The sequence below is a fragment of the Marmota monax genome, unplaced genomic scaffold (assembly GCF_021218885.2).
Source record: "Marmota monax isolate L192 unplaced genomic scaffold, Marmota_monax_Labrador192_F-V1.1 WCK01_AAM20220418_F8-fsc00284, whole genome shotgun sequence".
NCBI lineage: Eukaryota > Metazoa > Chordata > Mammalia > Rodentia > Sciuridae > Marmota > Marmota monax.
The window spans coordinates 1,550,293-1,573,155 of NW_026694275.1; the positions used below are offsets into that span (position 1 = coordinate 1,550,293).

The 22,863-nt window shown below is 37.2% G+C and overlaps 1 protein-coding gene across 1 annotated transcript in view; it reads right to left on the reverse strand.

The window, feature by feature from the left end:
• Nucleotides 1-21,573, reverse strand: part of LOC124108619 (ectodysplasin-A) — an 82,920-nt gene extending 61,347 nt beyond the window's left edge. The window contains exon 1 of the mRNA XM_046467105.1: nucleotides 21,468-21,573. Within this exon, the coding sequence (XP_046323061.1) occupies nucleotides 21,468-21,573 (106 nt within the window). The remainder of the gene's footprint in view (nucleotides 1-21,467) is intronic.
• Nucleotides 21,574-22,863: the final 1,290 nt, after the last annotated feature.

Sequence of the window (22,863 nt, forward strand, 5' to 3'; positions counted from 1 at the left end):
TGTATACTGGCTGTCTCTTATATTGTTAAACTATGAAGATGAGCTATTTGGATTTTAGAAGTTTGTTAAGGCCACTATAAAGCATGAAGCTTTGAGTTGGATCTTGGAAGGATGGATTAGGATTAGTGGTGAGAATGTGAACTTCATGACTTCACTCACATGAGAAATCTACAAATGTTGATTTCAGAAGTTGAGTATAGAAAAGTGATTACCAGAAACTGGGAAGATTAGGTGGGAGGGGTGATGGGGAGAAAGATTTGTCAATAGGTCCAAATCATAGCTAGTTAGGAGAAATAAGTTCTTGTGTTCTATGGTACACTTGGAGAAATATATTTAAAAATGATATATATTTCAAAATATTTAGAAGAAAGATATTGAACAAAATCACCATAAGAAATGACAGACATTTAGGGTGGTATATATGCTGATTACCCTGATTTAATCATTACCCAGAGTATACATCAATCAAAACATCACACTGTACCTAATAAATATGTACAAATATTATGTATCAATAAAAAATAAAATGAAAAAGTATTCCATGATATGCTCTATGTTTGATATCCCATGGCATGTTCTCTTTTCTCTCTCTCTCTCTCAAGTGTGGAGTAAACCCAAGGGCGCTTTACCACTGAGCTACATCCTAGTTCTTTTTTTTTATTTTTTATTTTGAGACAGGGTCTCACTGAATAGCTGAAGGCCTCACTAAGTTGCTGGGGCTGGCCTTGAATTTGCCATCCTCCAGCCTCAGCTTCCTGAGTCCCTGGGATTGCAGGCATGTGCCATCAGGCCCAGCTTGACTTTTTTTTTTTTTTAATAATCCCCTACTTCTTTGAAATTCTTAAACCAAGTAACTTTCTTTTTTGGTACCTGGATTGAACCCAGGGACACTTAACCCAGCCCTTTTTTGTAATTTATTTAGACAGGGTCTGAGTTGCTTAGAGCCTTGCTAGGTTGTTGAGGCTGGCTTTGAACTCACGATCCTCTTGCCGCAGCCTCCCTAGCCACTGCCAATTAACTCTTATAAACCATTTTTCCTGTATTCAACTTTTAGGAGAAATAATACTTTAAATTTTCACATCACTTTACAGTTTGCATATCCTTTGCACAGACGTCATTTCACTGGACTCTTACAGTACTCTGCGAAATGACATAGGAGTTGACTAACTCTAAGTTAGTGGGTGAACTCTCCAACTCAGATCATATTCAATCCAATTTTCAATATTTTCATATACAGTTTTGACCAATGATTTATGTTAATGATTTATGTTCATAAATGATATTCTTAAGGTCCTATAAGATTCTGACATACACCTGGCATCAGGAATTATTAAATTATGTCCTGGTTCATTTTTATGTTTAGCATATTTGATTTTTACCTGAATTTCCAAAATCCTTATGAAATACTTTATAATGTGTTACATACTCATTAATATAGCTTCTAGTAGAGTTGGTTTAAAAGCTATAGCTCATATTTCTAATTGCAATGTTCTATAGTACTCACCTAGTAGATTTATACATAGTTTAACACTTCATTTACTTGATATCATGTAAGAGGTTCCACAGAAATTAGTTTACTGGGTAATTGAAGCAAACTATTAACAGCAAACTTTGAAATCTGACAGAAATATTTCTAAAATGTTTTGAGAATTTCCTGTCTTATCATATGAGATATAGCTGTCTAACTGAGGGCTAAGAGTCACCATAATATACAGTAGTGCATGCCTGCAATTCCAGTGATTCTGGAGGCTGATTCAGGAGGATCACAAATTTGAGGTCAGCATCAGCCATTTAGTAAGGCCCTAAACAACTTAGTGAGAACCTGTCTCCAAATTTGAAATAAAAGGGGCTGGGGGTGTAGTACAGTGGTAAATTACCCCTGGGTTCAAAATCAGTACAAGAAAAAGAAAAAAAAAAAGAAAAACAGAAAGAAAGAAGAAAGAAATTCCTATACTGCATAATGGATCATACAGTGAGACGCTCTCAGCATCCATCAAGATATATAGGGACAGGCCCAGTGGCCTGCCAGCATGGTAGACACATCACCCCAATTGGAGTAGGGGCAGAGCAGAGCCACCGCCCGAGCCCAGAACAGGCCCAGCGACCCACCGGCGTGGTGGTCACGTCACCCCAATTGGAGTAGGGGCAGAGCAGAGCTGCCGCCCGCACCTGGAATAGGCCCAGCGACCCGCCGGCATGGTGGTCACGTCACCCCAATTGGAGTAGGGGCAGAGCACAGCCGCCGCCCACGCCCGGAACAGGCCCAGCGACCCGCCGGCGTGGTAGTCATGTCACCCCAATTGGAGTAGGGGCAGAGCAGAGCCGCCGCCCGTGCCCACAAGGTAGGCAGACCTGTGACCGACCGGCGGAACAGGCCCAGCGGCCTGCCAGCATGGTAGACACGTCACCCCAATTGGAGTAGGGGCAGAGCAGAGCCGCCGCCCGCGCCCGGAACAGGCCCAGCGACTCGCCGGCATGGTAGACACGTCACCCCAATTGGAGTAAGGGCAGAGCAGAGCCGCCGCCCGCGCCTGCAAGGTAGGCAGACCTGCGAATGACCGGGGCCCGCAAGGTAGGCAGAATGACCCCCGGGGCCTGCAAGGTAGGCAGAACTGCGAACACCGACAGAACAAGCCTAGCAGCCCGCAGAGGGGCAGAGCCGCTGCCCGCGCCACCTAGGTAGGCGGACCTGCTACCGACCGGCAGAACAGGCCCAGCGGCCTGCCGGCGTGGTACACACATTGCCCCAATTGGAGGAGGGGCAGAGCCGCCGCCCGCACCTGCGAGGGAGACTTTGCAACTATACAAGAGCAATATAAATATATAGGGGGAAAATTCAATAGCACAACAGTTTCACCAAGCAGAAAGAAACGCGAACAGTATGAAGAGACAAGGAAAGAAAGGACCAAAAGCAATGCAGATCAACTCAACGTTAGAAGAGGTAATATCTGCAGCAGATGGAATGTCAGATAAAGAATTCAGGATATACAAGCTTCAGATGATCTGGAGTCTCAAGGAAGACATCAGACAGCAAAATCAGACAATGAAAGATCACTTCGACAATGAATTACATAAACAAATCCAATAAACAAAAGATCAACTATACAGGGAGATAGAGGTTATAAAAAACAAACAGAAATCCTAGAAATGCAGGAAGCAATAAACCAACTTAAAAACTCAATTGAGAATACTACCAGCAGAGTACAACACTTAGAAGATAGAACATCAGACAATGAAGACAAAGTATTTCAACTTGAAAAGAACATAGACAGCTCAGCAAGACTGTTAAGAAACCATGAGCAGAACATCCAAGAAATATGGGATAACATAAAGAGACCAAACTTAAGAGTCATTGGGATACAGGAAGGTATAGAGGTCCAAACCAAAGGAATGAGCAATCTATTCAATGAAATAATACGAGAAAACTTCCCAGACTTGAAGGATGAGACAGAATCCCAAATCCTAGAAGCCTACAGGACACTGAATGTACAAAATCATAAGAGATCCACACCTGGACACATTATAATGAAGATGCCCAACATACAGAATAAGGAGAGAATTTTAAAAGCTGCAAGATAAAGGAAGCAGATTACATTTAGGGGTAAGCCAATCAGGATAACAGCTGATCTTTCAACACAGACTCTGAAAGCTAGAAGATCCTGGAATAACATATTTCAAACACTGAAAGAAAATGGGTTCCAACCAAGAATTGTGTATCCAGGGAAATTAAGCTTCAGGATGGAAGATGAAATTAAAACCTTCCACGATAAACAAAAGTTTAAAGAATTTGCAGCTAGAAAACCATGTCTTCAAAACATCCTCGGCAAAACATTACAGGAAGAGGAAATGGAAAATAACAATGAAAACCAACAGTGGGAGGTAGTACAGTAAAGGGGGGAAAATAATCAAAGAGGAAAACAAACCATGTTTAGTAACATAAATAAACAAATATGGCTGGAAGAACAACCCATATCTCAATAATAACCCTAAATGTTAATGGCTTAAACTCACCAGGCTAGTAGAATGCATCACAAACAAGACCCAACAATATGCTGCCTACAGGAGACACATTTGATAGGAAAAGACATACATAGGCTGAAGGTGAAAGGTTGGGAAAAATCATATCACTCATATGGACTTCGGAAACAAGCAGGTGTGTCCATACTCATATCAAATAAAATAGATTTCAAGCCAAAGTTAATCAAAAGGGATAAAGAGGGACACTACATACTGCTCAAGGGAACCATACACCAACAAGACATAACAATCATAAATATATATGCCCCTAACAATGCTGCAGCTATGTTCATCAAACAAACTCTTCTCAAGTTCAAGAGTCTAATAGACCACCATACAATAATCATGGGAGACTTCAACACACCTCTCTCGCCACTGGACAGATCTTCCAAACAAAAGTTGAATAAGGAAACTATAGAACTCAATAACACAATTAATAACCTAGACTTAATTGACATATATAGAATATACTACCCAACATCAAGCAGTTACACTTTTTTCTCAGCAGCACATGGATCCTTCTCAAAAATAGATCATATATTATGTCACAGGGCAACTCTTAGACAATATAAAGGAGTAGAGATAATACCATGCATCTTATCTGATCATAATGGAATGAAACTGAAAATCAACGATAAAAGAAGGAAAGAAAAATCATGCATCACTTGGAGAATGAACAATAGGTTACTGAATGATCAATGGGTTATAGAAGACATCAAGGAGGAAATTAAAAAATTCTTAGAGATAAATGAAAACACAGACACAACATATCGGAATCTATGGGACACATTGAAAGCAGTTCTAAGAGGAAAATTCATTGCTTGGAGTTCATTCCTTAAAAAAAGAAAAAAAAAAAACAACAAATAAATGATCTCATACTTCATCTCAAATCCTAGAAAAAGAAGAGCAAAACAACAGCAAAAGAAGTAGAAGGCAAGAAATAGTTAAGATCAGAGCTGAAATTAATGAAATCGAAACAAAAGAAACAATTGAAAAAATTGACAAAACTAAAAGTTGGTTCTTTGAAAAAATAAACAAAATCGACAGACCCTTAGCCATGCTAGCGAAGAGAAGAAGAGAGAGAACTCAAATTACTAGCATACGGGATGAAAAAGGCAATATCACAACAGACACTTCAGAAATACAGAAGTTAATTAGAAATTATTTTGAATCCTTATACTCCAATAAAATAGAAGATAGTGAAGGCATCGATAAATTTCTTAAGTCATATGATCTGCCCAAATTGAGTCAGGAGGATATAGACAACCTAAACAGACCAATATCAATTGAGGAAATAGAAGAAACCATCAAAAGACTACCAACTAAGAAAAGCCCAGGACCGGATGGGTATACAGCAGAGTTTTACAAAACCTTTAAAGAGGAACTAATACCAATACTTTTCAAGCTACTTCGGGAAATAGAAAAAGAGGGAGAACTTCCAAATTCATTCTACGAGGCCAACATCACCCTGATTCCTAAACCAGACAAAGACACTTCAAAGAAAGAAAACTACAGACCAATATCTCTAATGAACCTAGATGCAAAAATCCTCAATAAAATTCTGGCGAATTGGATACAAAAACATATCAAAAAAATTGTGCACCATGATCAAGTAGGATTCATCCCTGGGATGCAAGACTGGTTCAATATACGGAAATCAATAAATGTTATTCACCACATCAATAGACTTAAACATAAGAACCATATGATCATCTCGATAGATGCAGAAAAAGCATTCGACAAAGTACAGCATCCCTTTATGTTCAAAACTCTAGAAAAACTAGAGATAAGAGGAATATACCTCAATATTGTAAAAGCAATCTATGCTAAGCCTCAGGCTAGCATCATTCTGAATGGAGAAAAATTGAAGGCATTCCCTCTAAAATCTGGAACAAGACAGGGATGCCCTCTCTCACCACTTCTGTTCAACATAGTTCTCGAAACACTGGCCAGAGCAATTAGACAGATGAAAGAAATTAAAGGCACAAAAATAGGAAAAGAAGAACTTAAATTATCACTATTTGCAGGTGACATGATTCTATACCTAGCAGACCCAATAGGGTCTACAAAGAAAGTATTAGAGCTAATAAATGAATTCAGCAAAGTGGCAGGATATAAAATCAACACGCATAAATCAAAGGCATTCCTGTATATCAGCGACAAATCCTCTGAAATGGAAATGAGGACAACCACTCCATTCACAATATCCTCAAAAAAAATAAAATACTTGGGAATCAACCTAACAAAAGAGGTGAAAGACTTATACAATGAAAACTACAGAACCCTAAAGAGAGAAATAGAAGAAGATCTTAGAAGATGGAAAAATATACCCTGTTCATGGATAGGCAGAACTAACATCATCAAAATGGCGATATTACCAAAAGTTCTCTATAGGTTTAATGCAATCCCAATCAAAATCCCAACGGCATTTCTTGTAGAAATAGAGAAAGCAATCATGAAATTCATATGGAAAAATAAAAGACCCAGAATAGCAAAAACAACTCTAAGCAGGAAGTGTGAATCAGGCGGTATAGTGATACCAGACTTCAAACTATACTACAGAGCAATAGTAACAAAAACAGCATGATACTGGTACCAAAACAGGCGGGTGGACCAATGGTACAGAATAGAGGACACAGAAACCAATCCACAAAACTACAACTATCTTATATTTGATAAAGGGGCTAAAAGCATGCAATGGAGGAAGGATAGCATCTTCAACAAATGGTGCTGGGAAAACTGGAAATCCATATGCAACAAAATGAAACTGAATCCCTTTCTTTCGCCATGCACAAAAGTTAACTCAAAATGGATCAAGGAGCTTGATATCAAATCAGAGACACGGCGTCTGATAGAAGAAAAAGTTGGCTACGATCTACATACTGTGGGGTTGGGCTCCAAATTCCTCAATAGGACACCCATAGCACAAGAGTTAATAACTAGAATCAACAAATGGGACTTACTCAAACTAAAAAGTTTTTTTTCTCAGCAAAAGAAACAATAAGAGAGGTAAATAGGGAGCCTACATCCTGGGAACAAATCTTTACTCCTCACACTTCAGATAGAGCCCTAATATCCAGAGTATACAAAGAACTCAAAAAATTAGACAATAAGATAACAAATAACCCAATCAACAAATGGGCCAAGGACCTGAACAGACACTTCTCAGAGGAGGACATAAAATCAATCAACAAGTACATGAAAAAATGCTCACCATCTCTAGCAGTCAGAGAAATGCAAATCAAAACCACCCTAAGATACCATCTCACTCCAGTAAGATTGGCAGCCATTATGAAGTCAAACAACAACAAGTGCTGGCGAGGATGTGGGGAAAAGGGTACACTTGTACATTGCTGGTGGGACTGCAAATTGGTGCGGCCAATTTGGAAAGCAGTATGGAGATTTCTTGGAAAGCTGGGAATGGAACCACCATTTGACCCAGCTATTCCCCTTCTAGGTCTATTCCCTAAAGACCTAAAAAGAGCATGCTACAGGGACACTGCTACATCGATGTTCATAGCAGCACAATTCACAATAGCTAGACTGTGGAACCAACCTAGATGCCCTTCAATAGACGAATGGATAAAAAAAAATGTGGCATTTATACACAATGGAGTATTACTCTGCATTAAAAAATGACAAAATCATAGAATTTGCAGGGAAATGGATGGCATTAGAGCAGATTATGCTAAGTGAAGCTAGCCAATCCCTAAAAAACAAATGCCAAATGTCTTCTTTGATATAAGGAGAGTAACTAAGAACAGAGTAGGGACGAAGAGCATGAGAAGAAGATTAACATTAAACAGGGATGAGAGGTGGGAGGGAAAGGGAGAGAGAAGGGAAATTGCATGGAAATGGAAGGAGACCCTCAGGGTTATACAAAATTACATACAAGAGGAAGTGAGGGGAAAGGGAAAAAAATACAAGGGGGAGAAATGAATGACAGTAGAGGGGGTAGAGAGAGAAGAGGGGAGGGGAGGGGAGGGGGGATAGTAGAGGATAGGAAAGGCAGCAGAGTACAACAGACACTAGTATGGCAATATGTAAATCAATGGATGTGTAACTGATGTGATTCTGCAATCTGGATACGGGGTAAAAATGGGAGTTCATAACCCACTTGAATCAAAAGTGTGAAATATGATATATCAAGAACTATGTAGTGTTTTTAACAACCAACAACAAAAATTAAAAATAAATAAAGAAAGAAAGAAAGAAAGAAAGATATATAGGGAATCCCTATATTAATGGTCCCAAATCACTTCACTTTTCTAGTTTTCAGAATTTTTTGGTTCTTCACACTACTAAATGTATATTCTTAGAGTATCAGTTTTCTTACATCTAGTAGAGCCCTTCTCCCATCCAAATGCTTGTCAGACAAGCTCATTACACTAGCAAGTAGTCTTTATTTGTTATATAAATCACTACCCCAATAGGCCTTGTGAGAGTGATGCCATTCCTTTATCATTGGGATAGAATAATTTGTCATTGGCGTAGATAATTTGTTTACAGAGCATAGGATTTTTCCATTCTCCCTACCTTTGGGGTTTTAGGCAATGTTTGGAATATTTATGGTTGCAGATAAAAAAAAACCTATGAATAACTAGAGAATGCAAAAATAATTATATTTTATTTTCTAAACTTAAGATTCTGCATGATGGACAAAACCCGAGGTAACAACTAAATTATCAATAGTAATGGCAGATTGTGAGATCCAATTCTTTATTTTTCTAATTCTTTTTTTTTTGTTTTGTTTTTTTGGTGCTGAGGATCAAACCCAGGGCCTCACACATGCTAGGTAAGTGCTCTAGCACTGAGCGACCTCCCAAGCCTGTGAAATCAGATTTTTATTCTTTATTTTTTAATTCACTAGAGGGGAAGTAAAATAAAACTCTTAAGACAAGCTTTATTTAAAATAAAGAATCCCCCTTAATCTTGAGCACCACTTCACATTTTTCTAAGTGTTTTAGAATTTATTATCTCTTTTGATGATCACAATTGTGTGAGAAAAGCAGGATAGCTTCTTACTATCAAGTGGCTAAGAGACTGTGACATTTGAAACCAAAAGTATTCTCATTTTTTCTACCCATAACCTAAAAAGCATATATGTTGGTACTATTCTTACTTTATGGTTGATATTAATAATTATTAATTATTGAGCACCTTATCTTAATATAATGAGAAAACTCAAACTGAGAGAGGTCATATGACTTGCCAAGGCCAAACCATTAAAAGTAGAGCTTGGATTTGAAATCAAATCTGTGTGGTGTAAATTCTATGCTCTTTCCTTATTCCAAGCTGTCTCAAAGAGAAACTAAGGATTAGAAAGATTATTTGTTGATATCCGCTGATTGTTTTATTTCTTATATGTATGCTTTATTCACACATGGTGAGCTTTATTGCACTAAATCTGCACCTTGTTTCTGATAGCTTCTGGATTTTGCATATTGTGTTAAGGGGTGGGGAGTGAAGATGACCTCTGAGATAAAATATTTGCACCACAAGTATGCCTTTCTCCTTTAAATAGGATACAATGTAAACTTATATTTTTAAAGAGCTTTGGAGATGACTTGTAAAAATAACGTACCACATGAACCAATTTCTCTAAGACTCATGTGAGGTTTTTTTTTTCTTTTGAACAAAATAGAGATTTAAACGTGTGACTTGAAATATAAAATTCCATTTCTGGAAGCATGCATTTCATACTTTAAAACCTGATCATTTCAATGTAGTTTATTTTTTAAAGAGATGAAATCTATCTGAAATTCAAGGAGAATCAAATTGCTGTATTCACAATAACTGAACATCCTCTCAGGAGATACTATGAAGCTATAGTGAGAAACACATTCCTTTTTCCATTTCCTTTTAAAGAAATCATATTTCTAAACAGATTAGGATCGAAACATAGTGAATTATGAAGTCAATCTTCTTCCTGCTCTTCTGGCACAATGTAAGATAATGATGTACTGAATTTCATCTATAAAGATGACACTACTAACTTTCTGGCAGTAGGCCAGGCCTATGACTTGTTTTGCTATATGGAGAATACATCTGCACAATGCTACCTTCTTTCCAGTACCAGGCGACAAAGCATAGGTTGGTTAGACTCTTGACTGAGTACATGGAGTTCAGCACAGGTAGATCCTAAACAACTGACCTAATGCATCACAGCTCTAGGTTCATTAAAAGGGCTATATCATAGGAACAGTGGTAAAATATGCAGCCAAGATTCATAAGCCTGCAGCAAAACATTCTTGTCATTTTTTTCATTTTTATTTTTTTAAATTTATTTTTTGGTTTTACATGGACACGATACCTTTATTTTATTTATTTTTTATGTGCTACTGAGGATAGAACCCAGGCCTCACATGTGCCAGGCAAGTGCTCTACCACTGAGCTACAATAGCAGGCTCATCCTTGCTTCTTTACCATCTCAAAAACAGCTCTCTCCATTTGTGAATGTGTTAACAACTTAGGATCTATGTCTTTTAAGTCAGCCAAGAGTCCTGAACAAGAAAGAAAGTAGGATCAAATAATGCTTCTAAATTATGTCAAGAGTCTAAATGTATTTTGCTCTCTTGAATCAAGGATTAGTAAGTAGAAGATCAGGGAATTAACTGCAAAAAGTAAGAACCATTATGTGTCACTTATAACTTTCTTTTAGTAACAAGGAAGAATTGTGCTTGCTTTGCTAGCATTTATTTCTCATGTGTATGGAGGGTAAAGGCAAGGCATAGTGAAGTGAGAAAGATGTGAAGATAATTTGGATTAAAATGCCATTTATTAAGTACCTGAGGGAGCATTTGAAAATATGCCCCCTCAGGCTATTCCAGGCTCTTGTCACATTTTCTGTGCCCAATAGCTCTGATTTCACTCAGTTCTTATTCCAAGTCTCCAATGCCAAGAGGAGAGTCAGAAAACCTAAGGGATTGGTTAGCCTTTGTCCTTGCTGTTCTTTTGTTAGAAATGAACTTTCTACTGCTCTTCATCAAAGTCCCATTCATCTTCCAAAATCCAATTCAAATGTCACCTCATTCATTCATTTATGCATGCCTTAATATGTGCCAGCCATTGTGTATTTCTCCTCAGAGATATATTTAATGTATTAGGCCATTCTGTGGTGCCCTCCTCCATACTTCCATGGCAATCTTATCATACCTCCATATCACTACTTATAACCTCTGTGAATTATTTACAAGAGATTCTTTTAATTAAAACTTTGGGTTCCAGAAGTGAGGAACGATATTATACTTTTTGTGTGTGTCCCTGGATGTACTATAACACAGTGCCTTGTGAATAGCAGATGCTTAAAAAATTTCTAGCTCTTACTCTGTTTTCTTCTTCCCTTTTATTTTGCTATTTTCTACTTTGTTTGGTTTATTCCTGAACCCTTCTGCTCCAGCCACTCTACTAAAACTGCTCTCCCCAACGTTGTCAACAACATCCTTTTTATTGAGTTCAATGGAGAGATGAAGAACACTCTTTCCTCTGGGTTTATGTTGGGAAGATGCAAACCTAAGAGTTCTGATTAGCTATATTTTCCACATTATAGGGATAACATGCCTAAAGAATGAGCCCAAGTCAAAGGATAGCAGAGCTGAGAAAGTCTTGATGACATCATTTCAACTCAAGGTTAAGCCAAGTTTTAAAGCCAGCTTCACTAGGGACTTGGCAGTTAAATGAGTCAAAAATCCCACCACTTCCTTTTTTTTTAAAGAGAGAGGGAGAGAGAGAGAGAGAGAGAGAGAGAGAGAGAGAGAGAGAGAGAGAGAGAGAGAGAGAGAGAGAGAGAGAATTTTAATATTTATTTTCTAGTTATCGGCGGACACAACATCTTTGTTTGTATGTGGTGCTGAGGATCGAACCCAGGCCGCACACATGCCAGGCGAGCGCGCTACCGCTTGAGCCACATCCCCAGCCCCCCACCACTTCCTTTTTTAAAAAAAAATTAAACTTAAGCCAGTTTAGGCAGCTATCTGTCACTTGCAACTGCAAAAGTTCTAACATAGTTAATGATCTCCATATCTATATTTCCAGCCCAGGTTTCTCTTCTGAGTTTCAGATGCATAACTCAGACTGCTTATAAGTTTTCTCTTATTGAATTTTCCAGAGGTACCTGGAACTCAACCTGTCTAAAACCATATATATTCCTCCCCTGATCATTATCTCAGTGAATAGAACACCACATTGTCAGAAACCTAGGTGGCTTCCTTGAATTCTCTTTTTCTCCCTTCAGTCAAATCACCAAGTCCTTTTATTTTCCACTTATTAGGTACATCTGTTTACTTTGGTCTCCATTGCTGCTACCCTAGATTAGCCACCATCATTCTCTTTGTGTCATGTGGCAGCAGCCTCCCAACTGCTTTTGTTTCTCTCATGCCCCATTCAGTCCATTTTTTCTTCCTATTTTGTCTACTATTAATTTTTTACATATTACAGTAGCACATGATTATTGTAATAAGATAGACAATACAGAACTACATAAAGAACCACATAATAGTTACCTCTTCCCACCCAATTGCCATCTGAAGCAATCAGTAATTACCATTTGATTCTTCTTTCCAAGGTTATTTTTACATTTATATATTAACATTGTAGGGATTTAAAATCATTCCCTTTATTAATGAAAATGGAATCATACACATTACTCTGAAATTTGCCTTTTTAAAACCTAACAATAAAATATAGACATTCCTTCAGATCCATATGTAGATCTCTCATTCATTTTAATAGCTGCATAATATTTACTAGTTTGACTATGTCATAATTTGACCATTTCCTTACTTGTAGGTATTAGAGTTATCCTTCCGTGTGCCCCTACAACAGTGCTATACTATACATCCTTATATACACGACCTCAACTCTGTATTCTCATTTTTGTAAGATAGATTCCCTCGCCTGTAAATGCTATATCAAATGTATCCTAATGTTTAATTCTACTAGAGAGTTGGATTAATATCCAAAATGATTGTAACAATTTATATCCTCTCCAGCAATATATATGAATTTTTCTACTTCCTAATTAGCATATAACATTATTATATTATAAAATTTTTGCTAATGTATTTCAGTATTGGCAGAAAAATACATAACATGCTCATTTTATTTATATTTTAAAATAAATTTTTATCTATTTCTTTATTTTAAATTGGTAGAACATACATATGTTCAGAAATTCAAAAGTCAAAAAACATGGAAATTAAGTCATTTCCCTCCCACCCCAGCCTCCAAATTCAGTTTCTTCCCCAGAGCAACCAACACTACCAGTTACAGGTTTTCATGATTCATTAAATCAGTTCCTAAATAATGAGCATTTATTTCCAATCCTGTGCTATTACCACTTGTACAGCAAGAGTATCTTTGTTGACAAATGATTTTCCATGTGTGAGTATATCTATAAATAGAAGTGAAATTGCTGGTTCAAATCATGTGCATTTAGCATTTAAAGGTATCAGCCATATAATCTATTCTTGACATTGATCTTGTGCTTCCCCATTGCCTTTAGGATAGTTTCTAAGCTCCATAAAATGGATTTCAAGTCCAGCATGATTTGAACCTTGTTGGCCAGTTCATTTATCATCACTTTCTTTTTAGATCTCTGTACTCTAACCATATAAACTTCTTTTCATTATTTAAATGAGCCAAACTCTCCTCTTATTCTAAGCCTTTTAACATGTATATTCTCTGTAGGTATTTCCAGGGGCACTCTTCCCTCTGATATTCATTTGGCTCACTAACTCTGGCATCTTTCATGTTGCAGCTTAGATGTTACCCCTGTTAGGCGACCTTCCCTGACATCCAAAGTGTAGAACGGATAACATGTGCCTCATAGGACCATGTACCTACCCCACTGTAACACTCACAAAATCATCCATTGTGAGTTTGATGAGGTTGGGTCTAATCATGTTCACCACTGTGTCCCTAATGTCTGGAGAAGTCATCAATAAACAGTGATTCAAAATCAGGTAGTACTTAGTAACATTCATTGAATAAATGAATGAATGCAAAACAAAAACAAAGCAGCTGTGGTAGTTCCTTACCTTTCAGACCAAAGAGACTGAGCAGGTCAAGAAGTAAAATGCAAAGTAAGGCAGAGTTGCATAGTAATACACTATAGAGCCGACAGGTATCTTCTAGCTACACACCAATAATTGCTTATGATATTTTGAGAAGCTATACATGAGGGAGTTAACACTTCACTACTTAGCCAACAGATTAAGATTCTTAGCCTTCACTTCTTGAAACCATTTGCATGCTCTTAATCCTTACTGAGCCTTCTCGTGGATGCTAATGAAAAGGCTCATTGACCATCCAAATTGAAAAACCTGAGTATTTAATCATTCAGACATCATCTATCAGGAATAGTTAGTAACAAATTATATCAGAATTGAAAGGAAACAATTAGACCATCTTTTCCAGTAGTTCAACATCTTTTTCTTATCCTAATGCATCTAAGGGATATGATATATTCTCATCAGTAACAGCACCTACCTTACTAAAGTTTCCTTAGTAGGGTGTAGAATGGTCAGAATTTTTAGGGGTATGTATATTTTGAAAAATACTCCTTATATGGATTTGAATATCTTACCCCATAGTTGAGAATCACTAATTCTAGTGTAACCCTTTTTAAAAAAATTATGATGGGAGAAGTGAAATAAGATTGTTGGTATAATTACTAATAGAAGGGCTGGGATTAGAACCCATGTCTTCTGGCTTAGAGTTCAGCACTTTCCTTAATACTGAGAAATAAACAGCTAGAAGAAGCTTGAAATAGAGACAGACTGGAAGTACCTTTAGAGAATCTCAGATCAAATGGGTCTTTCATCTCCTTTAGGTAAGTAAGAGATACTGCCAAAATGCCTTACCTTTATGACACTTTTATAATTGAGATGGCATGTTCCTATTTTACCTTACCTGATTCTGTATTGTTTGCCTACTTATTTATTTACTTTTTTGATAGGGTTATGTTGTGTTGCCTATGGTGGTCCTGAGTTCCTAGGCACAAGTGATCATCCCACCTCAGCCTTCCTAGTGACTGGTGAAACAGGTCTGTACCATCACACCCAGCTCAGCTCTTGCTTGTAATGTTGTTCCAATGAGTATTATTTTTGTAACCAAAAAACCCATAAATATTGCTAAGCAGCTTAAACTTTCACTAACCTCTATTCCTAGTTCAATTTAGGCCTTAGGTACTAAGAAACAGGAGATTGGTAGCTATATCAATAAAAGGCCTACCACAATGTCTTACTAGATATTCTAAAATAGTTGTTATTTTGTTTTTTGGTGCTGCAGATTGAACCTAGGGGCTTTACAATGAGACACATCCCTAGTCTCTTCAACTTGTTTTTTTTTTTTTTTTTTTTTGAGACAGGGTCTCACTATATTGCTGAGACTGTCCTCAAACTTGTTATCCTCTTGCCTCAGTCTCTTGAGTTGCTGGAAGTGTGCACTGTGCATGGCTAAAATACTTGGTATTCTAAAAATGCTTGTGAACCATGTGTCAGTGTTGATAGCCTGTTGAGAACATTTACTGCAGGGCTAGTTCCATCAATGAAAGTATGGCTTTGAAAGGTATTTTGGCGTATAAGCAAGCTAAGACATTTTGGCTTACTTATTGTCTTATTTGATATAAAGTCACTTTCTAGAGTGATCTCCTCTGGGCACTTAAGCTTTTGGCATCCATGACCCTCAGGCAATCTTGGGGATTCTACATCTGAAATAAAAAAATCATCCTCAAGTCTACACACATGGTAAACTTTCAAAAGCTTTAATGTTGTATTGTGAACAAGCCACAGAAAATCTATCAGTTCTCAAAATGATTTTAGTCTCTCATTTGGTAATAGCACAGTGATGTCTCACTGAAAAGCAATAAATAGAAGAGCAATACTAGAATGAGGGCAATCTTAATTCTAGCTAACATTTGTATAGACAGAACATATTTTCTTTGACACCATACCCTTTCATGTTCATTGTATCAATTTAATATTGGTTATCCCCCATTCCATTGTTATTTTTAAGAAATAGGGACAAAGGGTATATTTCAATCTTATTTATCTCTTTACACTTTTAAAATGATAGAAAAGAATACTAAGTTTTTTGATCTGTCTGAAAGTAAAGAGAACTGTGAAGAAAAAATTCTGAGAGATACTAAAAAGGGACACTTATATAAGCCAGCAAGAAAGAGTAAGAGACTACACAGAGAGATGTGCAGATGTGACCATTTGTTGTGATGAGGTAGGCCATAGTTTGAGGCTTGAAGTCTTCTTGCTATGGGCTTATATAGCCCCAGAAGGAATAAAAATAGTTAATTTGCTGAAAGAGAACATAAGTGTAGAAATTATAATGGTTGACCATATATTAATGAATATATGAGTGCCTCCAGATGTCTGGGACACCATACTATTTGTTCTTTTTTTATATAATAATAGCAATTAATGATTACTGAGTACTTTGGCATACTAATATTTTCTAATATTTTGATTAACACAACTACCTCATGAGGTAAGCCACATTAATTATCCCTATTTTATAGACAAAGAAACTGATACTCAGAGGGATATGACTTCTCCAAAGTCACATGAGTGGTAAGGTGGCAAGGGCATCAGGTCTAGGATCCATATATTGCAACTTGGTCCAGTACCTTTTCTATTATACAGTGTTGCACTTTTATTCCCTTACTAGGATAGAAACACTGGAGACAGGTGGGTGTGGAGAGATAAAAATATTTTGATTGAATCTTGAAGATGTTCTACAGGAAAAGATCAGATGCTTTTACAATACTTGTAAAATATGGAAACTACCTTCTTGGGAATTCAGGATTCATGTTATCTGATTCCAAAACCTTATGACCTCCTGAATATGTTCTACATTTCATGGAGTAGCCTGAAGGAGAGACCAAGCAGGCCACTTAGAGCTGATATTACTTCAGAAATATATCACTAGGATGGACCTCGGCAGGAAATCTTGGCACAGTTTTCTGGAATTGTTGTGACTGAGCACAATGTGAAGAGGAGATGGTGCTTTTCTTGCATAATAATAATTACCAAAAGGCCTCATATAATTAGCAACTATCAATTCTGACCAACCCAAGACAAGAGCCATGAATTTAAGGTAGATGTGTAGTAAAGAAATAGAAATTCATCCACTGTCATTTATTTTTTTTAATTAATGAAAAAGATTTTAAAAAGAAATAGAAATTCACTTGTTTTCTAGGAGTTGAAGTTATAAAGTGCCAAGATTTATAATGGAGGGGAACTAACCCTGTGTTTGGGACTCCTGCTTAGATGGTCAATGCCTTCATTTATAGAGTAATTTGAAAGGAGAAACTGAAATGAATTCCATCATTCTTGAATGGTGGGTCAGAAAGATTGGATACACCCTGGACATAGCCACTGACCTTTTTTTGTGAAGGCTAGTTATACTGCCTATGCTATGCTTCCCATCAACTAGTTAAATAAATAGTCCATTGAAAAAAAGAAATGGCCTTCTGCAGCCTGATTTATTCTGGGTGAACCTATGCAAGTTCCTGATGGTCACCATATCCTTTCCTCTTTCTTTATTAATTAGCCATTTTATGTTTTTTCTCCCATAGGCATTAGTAGAGATTATTAAGCTTTTTTTTTTTTTGGTATGGGGATTGAACTCAGGAGCATTCAACCTCTGAGCCACATCCCCAGCTCTATTTTGTATTTTATTAGAGACAGGGTCTCACTGAGTTGTCAGTGCCTCACTTTTGCTGAGGCTGGCTTTGAACTCGCAATCCTCCTGCCTCAGCCTCCTGAGCAGCTGGGATTACAGGTGTGAACCACTGTGCCTGGCAGAGATTGTTAAGATTAATAACTATGGTTTTTAGATATAAAATCTAGACCCCACATTTGTTTGTTTAGTCGTTCATTTGACAAATGTCTGAGTGTCTTCTATTCACAGGTTCATATTAGGTAAAACGCCAATAACCAATTCACCACCCCACCTTTGCTTCATTCTTACCTGTTGCCTATAAATGTCTGCTCCTTTACCAAGCTGTAAGTATCTCTGAGGCCTTATTCATGTTTGTGTTCCTTCTGTTACTGTCTAGAAGGCTTGTTATCAATAAAATAGTGAAGGAACTGAAGTGGAATCAAAGGACAGTAACCGATAAAAAAATACAAGGAACTAGAACTGACTTTTCCTGTTCTCTTTTAAACCTATTTCTATTTTTGACCTTTGAAAAACGTTTTCTTCCTGAAACCATTTCTTAACTCTTCAAGACAAATGATATTTTCTTTGACACTTGTAATGAAACTTGAGATGGACAGCTAAATTTTTATTATAACATATCAAGTAACTTGTGGATTTAGAATTACTCCTTGGCATATATTTTGTTTGTTTGTTCTTTTTTGGGGGGGAACTTACTTACTCCTTTCTGATTTACTATCACCATCTCTTACTCTGTTCAGAACAGTTTACAATCTAACTCACTTCTTCAATGAGAAGCCCTTTATTTGAATAAAAGTCAGCTCACTGTCTTGAGACAGTGATGTACAATGTAAACATACATCCAATGGGCTAATAGGCAAATTTAATGGACGTAATTAAATTCTTACTTCTTTCCCCATATTCCTCTATACTTCACCTTTTCTCTTCTTCCAAATGTCAGAAATGGCAATTCTACTCATTTAGTTCCTTAAATCCAAAACCCTGGGGTCATTCTAAACTCTTCTCTGCCTCTCATATCTTTTATCTAATCCATCTGAAAATCCTGACATCCATTCCTTCAAAAATCTCTCTAGAATCCAATCACACTTCTTACCACCCACACCACCTCTACCCTGGTCTAAACTACCATCATCTTGTACCTGGATTACTCTCTCCCTAATGACTCTCCATGCTTCTGACCTTCTGGAACCACTTTTCAATAAAGTAGTCAGAAGAACTCTGTTAAAACACAAGTCAAATCCTGTCACTCTTTTGTTCAAAATCCTCCAGTGGTTCCACATCTGATGCAGAATAAAAGGCCAGACTCCTTATGGCCCATAAGACTAGAGGTTACATTTTGGCCTCTGACCTTACATCCCTCCCTCTCCCTCTTGCTTTCTCTAATCTTTCTGGAACATATCATTCCTGTGCTTCAGAGCTTTTGCATTTTGTTTCTTCTTCTCCAAGAAATCCACATGGCTTGGACATTCATTTCACTCAAGACTCTTCTCCTATGTTCCCTTATCACAGAGCCCATCCTTGATCCCCTTACAGCATACCCCATTGCTCTCTCATCCTTTTTCTTGGCTGTATTTTTCTTCATGGCACTTATCATCACCAACTTTGTTTATTGTTTGTCTATGCACTACAAGTAAAGCTCCTTGGGGGGAAAAGAAGTATCTATTGAAAGCCTATCATATGCCAGGTCTTTTTCAAGGCAGTGGGGATATAAAAGTTAACCAAACACAAATCAAACTCAAATGGCATTTCTAATCTACTGTATATATGGTGCTGAATTTACTCAACAAATATTCGAAGAATGTATTGAATAAATATAGCATATATTCAGGAGGATAACATAAATGGTTTAAAAGAAGAGGAGATTTGGATTGGCTCATTCAATTTTAACTCATTGGGCCACTCATCACAAATAAGAAATGGTAACATAGCCTCCCATGTGAAAGGCTGAACAACCAATCAAATCCCAGGATCCTCAGGCATTCTATATCACTAACTCTTAAGGTGTGTTTGGATTCCTCCCAGTTATACTCAGTAATGAAAAATACATGGATGGCATGATAAACTTGTCATTGGCACAGAGTGACCACAAAGTAGATATTCAGATCAGGAGGGAAGCAGATAAGAAGTGCTAAAAATTAATGAGAGACTTTGGTCTTGACCAGAGAGAGAGAAACTGTTTTGTATCAAGACAGAATAAACACTCTAAGGAAGATTAGTATTAGAGATGTTGGTAGCCAGGTTTAGATAAAGTGATTAGTGGAAAAGGAGGAAACTGTCGTCTTAAAGAGAAAATGTGAAAGGTTAGATGAAGAGGTAAACCTTAGAAACTCTTTGACTTTCCACTTGGAGAGGGATGAATGACAATCCTGACTGTAAAACACAAGCTCACTCTTATCTCTTTCTCCTCAGCAACCAGGAATTATGAAGGATTTGGTGGTATGGGGAAGAGCCTCTGGTGAAAAACCAAAGATGGAGTGATTTACATGCAACAGAAGATGGGATAATTATGAGATGAAAGGGATAATGACCCTTTCATCAGTCCCCAGGTTCTATTTAGCCAGAGGCTTCTAGGAAACTGGCTACAAGTTGGTAAAAAATGGTTACTTTTTGTTTCTTGGACTTGAAATTGAACATCAATTGTACGTAAATTGTCTGCTCTAGAGTACAGCCCTATTGGTTCAGTTCTCCATTAAAAGACCTATTGCCACTGACACCTTCACTGACTAGAAACCCCTACCTGTCTTATTGTTCTGTCTTCTTATTACAGGATCTTTATTCTGAGTTCTTTTTCAGATTTCATCCAGTTCTGCTTCTTGCCTCTTCTGACAAAGTCCTGGCCCCATCTCTTCAACAACTCCCACCTTCTGGAACTGCTTCACCACTGGCCCTTACTCACATTGACAAATGTCAGCTTAAAAATCTCATTTTCATCTTTACAAAATCATATTGCTTTGTAACCCCCTCCAGACACATATCATTGGCAGATGTAGCCAGACACATGCTGTCTTTGAATCCAGATGGCTTTGCAGCAGCCTAGAGCTATGCATTCTATAAACCCTTGTGCCAAAGGGGTAGCATTCTGTCACATGATAATTTTGAAATAAGAGGATTCAAAGAACCTGCCCAGGAGCTAGCTCAGCATTTGGTTATGTCCCACCAAATGCACTGCTAGTTAACTCAAAACTATTACACCACACTGCTTTGGTGAAGGGGCAGTGAACATCACCAATTTACATTACAAACACCAATAGTGAGCCAGATACGAAGCCAGATTCTGAGGTTATAGAAAGAGAAATGAATCCTTATCCTGAAGGAACTTAAAGACTAGTTCTAGAAGCTTTAGATTTGGACACAGTAGCAGATATAAACATTGATATGATTATTATTGGAATTAAGCAATTATGTAAGTGCCAGCATGGTGAAACACTCTGTCAATTCCAAAAATATGACCAAATCCTTTTGGTGGCCCTAGAAGATGTTGTATGTCCCCAGGACACAGGAGGTCCTTATGGAGGGTGATACTGAGAGACACAAATGCTGCTTTGGTTCTCAGACATGCTGAGAAAGTGCTGAAGGTATTTGGAGTTGGAGGAGGGAGGATCCTTGTATATATCAGTTCTATGTCAAAGATCTTTTGGTACATTAGACTGGAGAAATTTTCTGTGACCTTGGATCTGTGGACAATATATGAGATGATGAAGGGTGTTTTTATTAAGATATAACTCAGAAGTGACAAAGGATCATCTGAGTAGGCTTACCATCTGCTCCTTCACTGGTTTTGCTTCTTTTATTGCGGCGAACACGCCTACTTTCCTCATCAGAGTATGACTTTTCATCAGGGAAGAAGAAATTCAGCAGGGCCATCTGTGCAAATAACAAGTAAATGAGTGAAAGGTTGACCCTAGTCAGCCATAGCCAACATTAAAAGAAAAAACAAACAAACAAACAAACGAAAGCACAAAAAGCAACTAGTTTTCATTAGAAGGTCTGCCTTTACTTTAAAGTCAACATGTCTGAAGCCTGACCCTATCTTGTCCTGCATTATACAAATGCTTTTAATTTTGATACCATTATTGTTTGAACCACAAAGACATAAAATTTTAGTTAATTTTTGAATCCCCTCTCTTCTTCCCTGAATATCTAGTGAGTGATACAACAGGTCACAAGTGTCCATGGGTTCAGAGGCCCTAGCCCCAAATTTCTAACTCTCCTCATATATACTAATAATGATGCTTGCCCAGAACTAGACTTGAGTTTGCTACTCCTCTTTGGACCTCATTATTGTAGACCTCTGATTTTGTCATATTCCTGTTTATGCTGTACTTTGGTTTGGTACTGAGGTACCCTGTATGTCAACACTCTGTGGAAATTACTCAAAACAAAGTGAAAAATTATTTTCTTCTTTTTCCTAGACTCCTACAACACTTGCAGTCTAAAAAATCATTTTGATCATGTAAATAAGTAGATTATTTATCCTATTTAATAATTTTTAAGGAAAAGTTTACTTGCCCTCCTCCACTACTAAGTTGTCATACAATAATATATCCTAATAAAATATGATGGTTAGAAAAGAAAAGATTCATTTTGGTACTTGTTCCTCTACTGTCTTGTAACCACTGTCTCTCATAATAAAACAAAGTTTCATTTGTGAATTATTCTAATCCTGACTCAACAACTTACTAGCTGTGTAATCTTAGACAAGTCATATAAGCTTTAATTTCCTCATGTGAAAATAGGGATAATAGTTCCTTTCTCATAAAGCAGTTGTAGGATTAGCACAGCACTTATCAGCATGTAACATGCACTCACTAAATGTTCACTATTACTATTATAAAAATTAATCATCAAAATAGATAGGTTAGTTTGGAACTAAAAAAGAATGAACTGAAATAAAATGAATCTGCATTTTATTCTAGTGTCAAAAAAGAACAATTCCAGAGTTTCATGTCTCTTGCATCTCTTATTAGTTGTAAAAAATGAGTTGAACCCCAGAAAGCCTTAACATTCCATACAAACTTTGTTTAAAGCCCTGTGATTCACTGTTTATATGGAACATTTATATCCAATAGCCTTAAGGTGCAGGGTTAGCATTTTTTAGGGTTAGCATCTTGGAGGGTACATTAATATGTTAAATATCAAATTAATAGGTGAATA